At 39.7% G+C, this 12,357-nt stretch overlaps 2 protein-coding genes across 2 annotated transcripts; one reads left to right on the top strand and one right to left on the bottom strand.

Annotated features, from left to right (window-relative positions):
* Window positions 1-449: 449 nt before the first annotated feature.
* On the top strand, window positions 450-1,601 carry LOC104423449 (histone-lysine N-methyltransferase, H3 lysine-9 specific SUVH6). The gene has a single exon (XM_010035939.1). It carries the CDS (start codon window positions 450-452, stop codon window positions 1,599-1,601), a length of 1,152 nt encoding a protein of 383 aa, XP_010034241.1.
* A 6,557-nt stretch (window positions 1,602-8,158) lies between these two features.
* Window positions 8,159-11,868, bottom strand: LOC104429959 (aluminum-activated malate transporter 2). Its single transcript, XM_018866926.2, has 5 exons — window positions 11,667-11,868; window positions 11,381-11,521; window positions 10,993-11,265; window positions 10,729-10,841; window positions 8,159-8,596 (listed from the first exon to the last, which is right to left on the bottom strand). Exons 1-5 carry the CDS (start codon window positions 11,866-11,868, stop codon window positions 8,159-8,161), a joined length of 1,167 nt encoding a protein of 388 aa, XP_018722471.1.
* Between the last annotated feature and the right edge of the window lie 489 nt (window positions 11,869-12,357).

Below are 12,357 nucleotides of genomic sequence, written 5' to 3'. Positions count from 1 at the left end.
TCGAGTTTCAAATCCTCGGCCTTCATCTTATTTATTGGCTCAGGTGTTAGTTCCGTGCTTCAAACAGCGAGGAACTTCTCTGGCAAAAACTTCCATCGATAGCAGAAATGGTTTGTGTTTCGTTATTGATGATTAGGATTCTGTGGGTTTCATCAGGTCGAAGCTGTTCCTGCGTATCGAGATTCATGATTTTTTCGGATTTTGTGAGTTTTTTCAGGTCGATGATGTCTCTGAGCATCACCTTCCATGATTTAGAACCTACTTTTTAGCAAAATTTCACGTGGAAGGGCCATGACGAGTTTCAGAGAAAACTTATTATTCTTACTGATATCAATGCCGGGTTGTCAGGTTGAAATATCTCACAAAGCTATTGAGCTGACTTTCTGTTAATTATATTTTTCAACGGAGGTTCGCCAGCAGTCAAGCTTATGGCAGAACATAAAGAGAAGATGAGTCACAAGACTATGGAATTGTCAGAGAAGGCCATGCCTAGGAATGTCTATTCCCTCAGAACTATTTTTCCAGCTTCAAGATGTTCATCCAGTTACACATACATTTTGCGGTATCAATCACATTCTGTTGGCTCGACAAGCAAATTGAAGCAAGACCATTCTAGGATGATGGAGCATGTGGAGGACAAAAACGAGACAGAAAGCATAAAAGAAGGGGAATTTATCTCTGATAAACCTCCCAATGCTTCAGTCAAGAATTCTATGAATGCAGACGGTGTCATATTGCAAGGGCAATCACCTTTTGATTGGTCTAAGAGCAATATTTTGATCAAGAATATGACTGAAGATTCTTGCCAAATAATAATTAAAGAGGCGGAGAAGAGAGTTCAATGTTCCCGTGTCCCCTATCATGAAGGAAAAGGTTTTAAGAGAAAGTGTCTTGGCAGGTCAGATATTGAGATAGCAAAGTCTTCCTTTTCTGAGCTTAGAAGTGCGAATGTTACACGCAATGACAGACATGATTTGGCCCGAGAGAGAGTGATTGCAACTTTAAGGCTCTACCGAGATATTTGTCATGAGCTTGATCGGGAAAAATCGAAAGCACATAAAGATAGCACGTGTATTAGAAGGATAGATTTTCACGCAGCAAAAGAGGTGAAAAAAAGAGCCGGATACGTGCACGGTGCCTGGCAATTCCTCGGAGACGTTCCAGGAGTAGAGGTGGGGGACAAGTTCCACTACAGGATGGAACTGGCTATTGTTGGGCTCCATCGTCCTCCCCAGAGCGGCATTGATTACATGGGACCTCACCCGAACATCCTAGCCACAAGTGTTGTCGCTTCCTGGGATTATGCAGATGATCTAACAAATTCTGATGAGCTGGTTTATTTGGGCCAGGGCGGCGGAATGCCTAGTCGCAACAAGAAGGCTGAAGATCAGAAGCTTACCCGAGGGAATTTAGCTCTAGTGAACAGCATGAAGAGGAACAAGCCAGTGAGAGTGATCCGCAAGGATTGGGATGACAACTTCACATACGACGGATTGTATGTGGTAGACAGGCTCCGGAAGGTAAGTAGAGCTAATGGAAAGATGGTCTTTGAATTTATAATGAAGAGACTGCCGGGCCAAGCTGAGATTAGAAGAAGATGAAAGTACTCGAGCCGTCCGGATAAATAAATCGGAGCTTGTTCTCCTACCCAAAAGTGCTTCAGTCTCCTTACGTACTTGCTCAGTTATTGGTGGGAGAGAATAAGGACGATCCTTACGTACTTGCAAAGGCCACAAAGAGCCAGCTTTTGTTTCCCCAACTATTCACCTCCGCTCGGGGATAGAACAAAAGCGAAGAAGCTGTGCTTGGAGGTGAAAACTTAGGCCCCTAGGAAGCTTAAGATCAACTTGTTCCCATAGAGTATCTTCCCGAATATGGACGAAACCGTGAATGCAGAATGTTGAGTGAAGAGACGAAAGAACAGGGAACGGGCGTAGAGAGCAGAGTCACGGGCGCATGCCACGCGTGAAAAGAAAGCAGAGGCAAAAGGAGGCAAATAAAAGGGAGCTCCCGGTAGAACATGAAAAGTAGGGTCGCAAATACGAGAGATACGAAGAACGAGCTCCCTTTCTCCGTGGGAGTTACTGCCGCCCCATCAACTGTCATCACCTTGCTTTGCTCTCACGCAGCTGCTGCATCTCGTGGTCGCTGCCACACCACTCCAGTTAATCCCAGCACCTCCTCGACACTGTTACACTCAGCAGATATGGCGCTCCTCAGCCGACCACCAGCGAGTCTCAAGTCACGTCCAGTGGACACCAAGACCACGCCCATGCCTAGCAATCCCTCACGCACTGCTAGCACCGGCTGTGACCCGCCCGCAGTCCTTGATCTAAATGTTTGCTGATGTGATACTGTTGAATCGAAACTATGCCCTAGCATTGCATCTAGGACTGTCCTCCAAGACTCTCACCTAAAGTTAAACCAGAATCGTCTGTTTCGGTATTGCTCGTGTGTTTAGCTTTGTTGAATGTTAGATGCAGTTGAATCGTGTTTGAAACTGAGCCATCGATAAAATAATTTCGCCAAATTCCAGTGGAGTCATATTGATTCTCATGTCCATCTGTTTGCCAGCTAAACTTGCTATGCCCTCTCCGTGTTGGAGTAGATCTTTAAGTTCCTTGCTCGTGTTATGGTGCAATGATTACCGCACGACTTTCTCTCGTGAATGAGTAGTATTGAAGATCCATTAAACATGTCAAGAATTTCTCCGCATTGTATACGTTCGCTTCAAAATTATGTTCTGTTTATGAACGACGGCTGCGTTCAAAATTGGTCGCCAGAGGGAGACAGTCTGGTTCTGTGAGTTTGTAGCCGGCGGAGGCAATGGTGGCGGTCCTGTGACTGGAGATGGATGATGGCAATGTTCAGTCTAAGGCTTGGATATCTTGATCATTGACAATGTATTGTTGATGGGTGAATCGGTATAAAAATGAAGTTTGGGTCGGAAATAGGTTTAGGCCCCATTTGGTTCGGCTTTGGGAATGGGCTTTGGGACTCTAAAGTCCCTTGGCCAAATGCAAACGCATTTGGTTCGATTTTTTGGGCGACTTTAGCAAGATGCAATTGTATCTCCAAATGACTCTAAGGCCCATTAGTGAGGTCCTTTGGGAACTTGCATTTTTGGCATGCAAGTTCCAATTACTGTTCATCTTCTCCAAAACCACCACACGGAGAAGCCGATTAGAGGCCGATGAACACCGGCCAAGGGGTCACACACGCCCGCTGCCTGAGGGTCACCCAACCTCGGCGACCGTCGCCAGACCTCAGGCGACGCCTGGGTCGCGCGATTCAAACGACTGATGGCCTGAATCGTGCAACCTAGGCGGCTGCCTAAGGTTGTGTGACCTCAAGCGACGGTCACCGAGGTCGAGCAACCCCACGCGGCCATCGCCTAGGGTTGCCCGACCCCGGCGACCGACTAGGGGCCAAATCTGGCCATTCAGCCGCCAGATCCGACGGTCCGATGGTCGGACTTAAAAAAAAAAAATACAAATATTTTTTTTTTTTTTTTTTTAATTTAATAAAAGTCATTTACAAATGCAAATTTTACTAAACGATATGTTGGCCAAAGTTGTCTCTCAATACACTTTACAATTACAATTCACCAAACACTATTTGTATTTTTGCAAATGCATTCCCCAAAAGCTGAACCAAACATGTCCTTAGTTGTGCTAAAGGTAGATTAGTGTGATTAATGGTAATAATGGGCTTACTCAGGTTTAACGAGTGCGATTTGTTTTATAGTTAAGGGATCTTCGGTTTAATCTGATTTAATTCATATGTGGGCCCGATTTGTTTAGCAAGAGGCACTTGACAGCATGTTTTGACTTGGTTTAATGAATTCTAATAAATCTAAATAACTCCTGACATGACAGAAACTAGTGATACCATGAATCTAAGAAAAAAATTTAATCTATTAATTTTTAGTTTAATCGTGCGCTATCAACATTTAACAATGTCAAAGGTAGTATCACGCTTCTACTCTCCTTTTTTTTTTTTGTCCTTTTCTTGGACTAATTCTTTTTTGCTTCATCCGAGAATTTGTCGACGTCAGATCTTCGTCAGGTCTTGTTAATCCTTCTTTTTTATGTTTTATTAATCTATTAATATTTAGTTTAATCGTGCGATATCAACATTTAACAATGTCAAAGGTCGTATCACACTTGTACTCTCCTTTGTTTTTATTTTTGGAATAATTATTTTTTGCTTCATCCGAGAATAATATATATTTTCACACTGACACACCAGCGACCCACTAACAAAATTATGATATTAAAATAGAACTTTGGTCACAACTTACATTTTAATATTCATCTCTTCAGTTGCACGTCGTAATTCCGATGATGACTATGCCTTGTAAGTCAAGATCTAAGTTTAAAATTAATTTCTCAGACCACGAGCCCCACCTCCCAACTTTTCTTTTTATGTTCATATTTATGTATGTTGCCGGCAAAAACAACTCTGTGTTCATTCTTATCTAAAGCTAGCCACCATGGATCTTGTTTGTGCTTTTCTGCAATTGCTCTATTTTGTTCTACAAAGAAGGGTAGAAGATTGAGAAGTAATATTTACCAAAAAAAAAAAAAGATTGAGAAGTAATAAAGCAGGTGGCAGCAGGTGGCCTACGTCATAGTAAATAGCTTTGGTCGTAGTCAAGAATCAGGATGCTTTTCTTTGATATAGCATTTCTTTCTCATAAGTTCTCTTTTGATTTTTTTTCGTTTCCAAATGAAAGCACTCAAGAAAAGAGAGGTGGGCTAAACGGAATGCTAAGTTTAAGTGCGCCATTTACTTTCAATACTATATGAAGCTGCACAAGAGATGACAATGGCATAGCCCATTGTTTTTTACTTTTGAGAATCAATAGAGCCCTTAACGTGGGTATATTGAAAAGAAAAAGGAAATACAAGATTGTCATATAATGCTCTCCTTTAGCAGCTGTTTGCACCAAAAGAATTCACCAAATCATCGACATAGATAAGCGAGTGACTGAAGTGTGGTGTATCATTGATCACGTGATTGACTGTCGATGACCGCAAGAATCATTTTCAATATTAGCATACATTGGTGACCACTATTAATCAATTTTTGATATATGACGACAGATGTTTAACGATAATTGATGGGGATAGTGAGGACAACACATTACTAGTTAAGGCATCGAGAGAAAGTTGAATGCATATAGGGTATCAGGGAGTAGTCATGAATTTGAAATCACAAGAGAGTCAAGTAACATGTAATTTTAAAAGAACAATCGCTTGAAAACAATATTATGGTATCATGAGAATATGAATACAAAGCTTTTGGAGATGGAGGAACATGGCCACATTCATTAGAGAACTACCTGGGGATGGTTAAGGCTCAACCATTATATATACTATTGCTCATCTATTGAAAGGGCCCCTAGCACAAACAAACAAAAATGCAATCTTTCAATTATCTTTACTTACTAGCACGACATTTTTAGCTTCCAAACTCGCGTTGTCTATCAAATTTTAGCGTATATCTCTATCAAGCATGTTATGTTGTCAATTAAATTCCGACATAACATATATGCATTCTCGAGTTTTATCATCAATTAAATTCCAATACAATTTGTTTACATTCGATTCCATTGTAATGAGTGTATTCTCCGAGCTTTGTTGTCAATTGAATTCCGACATAGTTCGTGTTTGTACAGTTTCTTTTGAAGTGAAGCTTTTGATTTCCTTATTCGCTTGTGATATTTCCTATTTGGAGTCACTCCAGAACTTGTCTCCTTTAATTAAAAACTGAAAAAAAACTTTTGCTTAATGATAAAAACATTTCGTTAAGGAAACAATTCTGACAAAACATCTTTTTGGCACACCCGATAGGACTAGTGTGGCTTATTTGACGAAATACAATAGGAAGAGCAAGGAATCAAATTGATCATGGCAATGCTAGCGGTAGCAACTTGTCACCACAACCTAGTAATGACAGAGTGGGACGTTTAGAGTCATTGACTGCACAATCAATGGCCGAACAAGAATAAGGTGGAGATGTTGACATCTCGAGACAAGTTACCGATGAGCAATGAAGGCAGTTGGAGCCAAATCTTGTGATGTTAGTTATCATGAGGAGAATTCTCAATGAACACCAAAAGAAAACGACTTACCACATGATGAAATACCTCATCGGCATGGTCAAGCCCTTGATTGTCAATACCTTCCATGAAGTCATGTGCAGACCAAGGGCATCAAACCATTCAATTCGGATGCGGGCAAATCCTACGTACCCAACACCTCCTGGGTATGTTCCTTCATTTACTGCTGCTCAAGTTACTTTTGGTATTGTGGGACAAATTGCAACGCCTCCACCACCGATTAGCATTTTACAAGCGGGTGAAATTGTTGGTGTGACCCAGACCACTGGAGCAATACCTGCCGGTGGAAGTAATATGTCTATCTAGTTCAAGTTAACCTAAGTGATAACAATGATGGTAATTTAATAAATCAAAATGCCCAATAAAATATGCCATTGCTAAATGGGGAAAACATACTGTCAGTTGGCTCAGCACCTCCGATTGAAAATACTAGGCCAATCAAGATAATACCTCAGCTTAACATAACACTTGGCCCATATATTCCAAGAAAATTATCAAAAAAAAAAATCCCAAACTTATTACAATTATGCCAATTTGATCTTAAACTTTTTATTTTTACTAATTAAGTCATAAACCTTTTGTGTTTGTGCAAATTCAGTCCATCCAATTAATTTTGGTTGGAAATTGTTAACATAGATGCTAGCTGTTTTAACATGAACAATTTTACTAATATTTTTAAAATATATATTTTTGTTTCTCTTTATTTTTCTTTCTTCCCTTCTTGATGTAGTCGATTGTTGGAGGCGAGAGCTAGCGAGGTCTACCTTGCTTGCCGGTCGGCCCTTGCCTTTGGAAGAAGGGAAGAAAAAAGAGAAAGAGAAAGAAGAGAAAAGAGAAAAGAAAAGAAAAGAAATCTATAAAATATTAAAATATTATTAAAAAGTATTTACATTGGCACCCATTGTGTCACAAAGAACACTCGAGTTCATGTTAGTTATTTCCAGCCAAAATTAATTGAATAAATTGAATTAACACAAATATAAAATGTTTAGGATTGAATTGATGTAATTGCTATAAATTTAGGACTGTTTTAATAATTTTCCTCATATAGGCCCAATGTTGTTATCAACAACCAAGGTAGACCACCGTCTCTGCCTAGGGGGCAAGATGGTCAATAACCTATAACATAAGCGATAGTAACAAATCCAGTGGTTGATGGTAACCAAGTTGGACCACCATCTTAGGAAACAACCTACTCAAGTGGTCCCTAGTCAAGATCCTGAGAACGTTTGATTGATATTAGATCAAGCAATGTAACGAATCGTTGGAGGTTGCCCCAATAACTAGCCTTCCCACTTGAGAAGGGAAAGGTGGAATTCGATTCCCCATCTCCTCAGGGACGCATGAGTGAGAGGATAGGGTTTCGCAACCTGCACACGACATATAATACATATAGTGGCTTGTAAAATAGATATAATATATGACCAAACCCCAAAAATAATAAAAAAAAAGTGAGCGATGATCAACCAACGATAGAACATGTAAGTTGACTCACTGCATGTTGATTATTAGAATATTGTTTGGCATTACACATTGCCACTTTATAACTAAAATATATGATGATACCTGCCCAAATTTGGGAAAAAAAAATAAAAGGAAACTAATTTGGTTACTTTTTATCTATTATCTTTACGGAAGTAATCAGATAGATAGATTTAGTGAGCTTAGCATGAAGCTAATTTGAGGACTTTAGCAACATCCCTATCGAGCTCCTCAATTGTCGTAATTATTCTAAAAGAAATAATTAAGTGACAATCTTTAATTTATTGTAAGAATAACAGTATATTCTAGATCGCAAAAATTCAAATAACAAATAATTATAAAATTATTATAAAGCCAACTCTTTAAAAATTTGTAACTCATAACAAGTCATTATTTTCATTGTAACTCAAATACTATTATACTAGCAAAGTCCTTATTTTAATAATATATCAGTGTATAGGAATTAATTCCCATCTTTATTCCCGAATTTCCCAATTAAAAGTCCAAACATTATGTATGTTATCATTCGTATGTACGACGCCTGCACATCTACAACACCGGCGCCGAGTCCGATCTGCCCAGAGGACTCCCACTTTCTGGCAAGACTGTCACCTCGAGTGCAGTTACAGTCAACACAACTTCGTCGCACTTGAGATGCTTTTCCACAGTCTTGAAGCCGGCAAGGGACGCGAGCTCGTTGACAGACTCGGCAATCTTATCCGTGCAATCGATGACGTCAATGAGGAGCGACGTGACGGTGATGGCGTGGACGACGGCGAGGAGGTCGGTCGCATGATTCCAGGAGGTCGTCTTGAGCAGCGACTTGAGGGCTTTTGCAGCGTTTCGGGCCTTCTCGAGGTGGGGAGTCGCAGAGGATGGCGTGGTCATTGTCTTGAGGGAAGATGAAAGTTGCTTCGAAGCTCTTGCGGCTTCTATGCCCATCTCTGCACAGAGCTCCTCGAGTCTGGTTTGAACTTGCGGTGGCGCCTGAAAGAGTGTAAATAAGACCCGTCAAATCAATGGGTCGAGTCGGATTTCGGGTGGGTCGAAAATGAATCGACCTATATTTTACCTATTTAATTCGTTTTGATTCATATTCATGTAGTGTAAATCTAGTACCTAATACCCAACCTGACCCATATTGCTAAAATCTATTAATATTCTAGAAAAATCTACACCTACAATATGCTAATTGAATTAAAACTTCAAATTAAATTAAAAATAGTAAATAAAATAAAATGTGTTAAAAAAACCTATATATTGAAATATTTATAGAAGTAGACCATGCACGTGTTTCTCTTGTTTGAATTTAATGTAGTATTGAGTAACTAAAAAGCGTGACATAAAAAATCTTTAACTAAACTTAAGAAAGCTCATTTTATGATATTTTTTATTTAAAAAATATTGCTAAAACACTTTTATGCAATACAAATTTAATGGAAAATTTTTACAATTCTTTTTAACATATTTAAAAAAATCGAATTTTTAATTATTTTTATTTTTAAAAATATTATTTTTCTTTTTCTATTTTCTTTTTCTCTTTTCTCTTTTCTTTTTGTTCTTCTTCGGCTGATCGTTGGCCACGATGACGGCCGATGATCGCCACAAGTGAGCTCAAGCTCACTGCTCAAGCCTTAATCGATGCCGACAAGGCCGCGGCCTCGCCGAGATCAATGAGATTAAGCCTTGCTAGTTGTTGGGCGAGCTCGGCCTTGTCGAATTTGGTGAGATCGAGCCTAACCAAATGTTGGGTGAGGCTCAATCTTGCCGATCCGGCAAGGTTGAGGCCTTGCCCAATGCCGGCGAACTCGAGTCTTGCCAGATCCGGTGAGGCTCAAGCCTTGCCTAGGCCATCACCGTGTCAACCACCGACTAAGGAAGGAGGAAAAATAAAGAAAAGAGAAAAGAGAAAAGAAAAGAAAATTGAAATATGAAAAGTAATTATAATTTTGATTTTTTATAAGAAAACATTTTTATAAAGGTAAATAGGGAAAGATTGTGTGGTGCTTGGGTTGGAAATTTAGAAATGGGTTCTAAGGTTCTAACCCACTTGATATTTTAAATGGGTCGAAAGTGTGTTAGAAGTTTTGACTCATTTTAGACCCATTTAAATCTAACTCACTTTTTTGACCCATTTTTAGTTGAGTTTTTAAAAATCTATGACCCATATATGACCCATGTAAATAAAATGAATCCAAAAATGGGTCAATGACCTATTTTGACACCTCTAAGTGTGATTACGTTATTACTATTGATTTAATTACTTCAAGGTTGGTTCTGAGTGCAGCGTAACATCATCATCATGAGAGAGATCCTTTAAGAGACTTAACCCAAAAAAAAAAAAAAAAAAAAAAAAATCTAGCAAATTAGACGGTTAATCACATGATTTTTTAAGGTGATGCCTCGGTAAACCGATGTAACAAATCATGAGTAAATTTTATATAAAAATTGCAAAAGGGTGTTCGTGTCAAGTCATATTCATTATTTAAGAAAAGTCATATCATGGCAATTACTCAGTATGCCAATAGGACACAACCAATATGTTTAACGTTACCTTTTTTAAAAGATATTAAGTGATTTGCATGAAATCCAAGTAAGAGTACGACCAAATAGTATATAATACTTTATCTTAAACACGAAATATTTTTTACTTACCGTGCAATCAGAGCCAACAGATATGACAATCAAGAAATTAAAATTACCTAGTGAAATAAAGAAAAATACGGAAAAACGTTGCTATCCACCCGACGTGCGCCATTGGATGAAATGAGAGCCAGTGAAACTCACTCGATTTAACAGTGGATGTGAGCTGTAAGCAGGGTGAACTCAATACTTATTTTCTAGTTAATGCAATCAAACGTCAACTTACGTGGAATTTAGTTGTGAGGTAGCTATCAAGGGCTTCAATTCTATAGGCACATTGACGAATCAATGCTCCAATCTTTAGGTATTGCTTCCATGGATGACGAAAGCCGAACCGACCATGACGTGGTTCCCAACTCGAAAAAATTGCCTGACATTGTCATCATAAATCATGTGCCATTATCATGTGAACAAAATTAAGTGAAATTCACATGTGTAGATGTTGACTAAAAATTTGAGAAAGTAGTTGTACCCACCAGAGATTCTTCTTCGCTTTTCGTTTCGAGAACACTTTTGTATTCTCGAAAAAGTGACTTGTCTTGATTCAAGTCACTATCTTCTAATTTTCTCAAATATTCATCCCCAAATCCTATAAAAAAAATATATTATCGCCGTTCAGTCTTTTTTCCCCCTAATTACAAAATGTTGTATCTATTTTGACATTGCTTTTAGGGTTTAGTGAATTTTGTTTCGCATTCTCCTTCATATATTGTCTTTATTTTGGAAGGATTTGTGTGAACCTTCCAAGAAGTTGGCAAGCTTTTCCACGTTGAGAACGATGAGGCGGTGGAGGTCTTCGCCAGCCCAAACGGGACACACAATGACGGAGACGATCAGGCAGGCAGAGCTGCCAATGACGACGGTGGAGAGCCGCTTGTGTGCAAACTCAAATATCTTGTCTTCCCGGAAGCCCGACACCGACACCAGCGCGAACGTCAGTATGAGTATCATCATCCCGTAGTCGTACTTTGCCTTGATTCGCGGGAAGAACCTCATAAACGTAATACCAGCGGCTGCATTTTGCAACATTATGTCAATCATCAATTCAGCTCAATCAATTTAAGCCCTGTTATTCTTCATTTCTTGAGCGCTTTTCTAATTCTCTCTTTGATACTTTAGTAACTTTACCTTGAAGAAAGACGAAGAAACTAAGCATTATGGGCTGGCCGGTTTTTCCCGAGAGACTTGCTAAGTGATGAGCACCAAGACCAATTGCACCGCCAATCACTGTAGCTAGTAGTCTATTCAACCCTCTACTAAAAGTGGCCCCTGAAAATGTTTCTTAAGTTAGTTAATGAGAAGAGCTAAGCGTATATACAGTAAAATATACTAAAAATGTACAGAGTTCAGTCATTCACGGTTCAAGAAATAGAGACCTACGAAGCCACAGCCTATGGATTTTTTAAAAACCTACCGACGTGGAATTCGAAGATGAGCACCACGGTCATGACGGCCCACATTGCGTTGACGCCGAAGCCTTCGTAGAGCGGCTGGAGGTAATAGAATAGCGACACTAAGGAAAGTGCTAACCCGACTTTAAGTGAATGAGTGACTCGTCTCGGGTCATCTTGCCCGAGCTTCACTGCCTTCTTGGCCAGCTCAGCCGCTTTCGCCATTGAGCTCTTGCGCAAGCCCATCAACCGCCTCCATGCGCGAGCGAGGGCTCCAGATCTCTCTTGGCTTGTCGCAGCACCCATTTCCAAGCTCTCCATGGCTGAACGAGTGAGTACAGACTTGCATGCAGACAGTAGGGAGCAAGAGGAGAGGTGGTGAGGCCTCTGTTGTGATGGGTTGAAGTCTGGAAATGCCTTATACGTGAAGGGGGGTCCCAAGGGTCTCCTATTTATAAAGGAGAAAAAGCTTACCGAGATGGCAATAATGTTAAAAAATTCGTCCTACGAGTTGTACGGTGGAAATTTCGATAAAAAATAAGAAGAATAAATTGTACGGTGGAAGTACGTGGTGGAAATCTGTAAGGAGGTAGTTTCAAACCATCCATATGGTGAGTGAGTGTTTCCTCGTGAGAGCATCGGAAGAAGACAAATTAAGGTTTAATAAGGGTCCCCTCTGACTGAATAAAAAGGTTTAATGAACTCCGATCACCA

This window comes from Eucalyptus grandis, chromosome 7, assembly GCF_016545825.1.
Source record: "Eucalyptus grandis isolate ANBG69807.140 chromosome 7, ASM1654582v1, whole genome shotgun sequence".
Taxonomy (NCBI): Eukaryota; Viridiplantae; Streptophyta; class Magnoliopsida; order Myrtales; family Myrtaceae; genus Eucalyptus; species Eucalyptus grandis.
The sequence above is the reverse complement of the archived record's forward strand: the minus strand, read 5'-3'. Positions and strand labels throughout refer to the sequence as shown.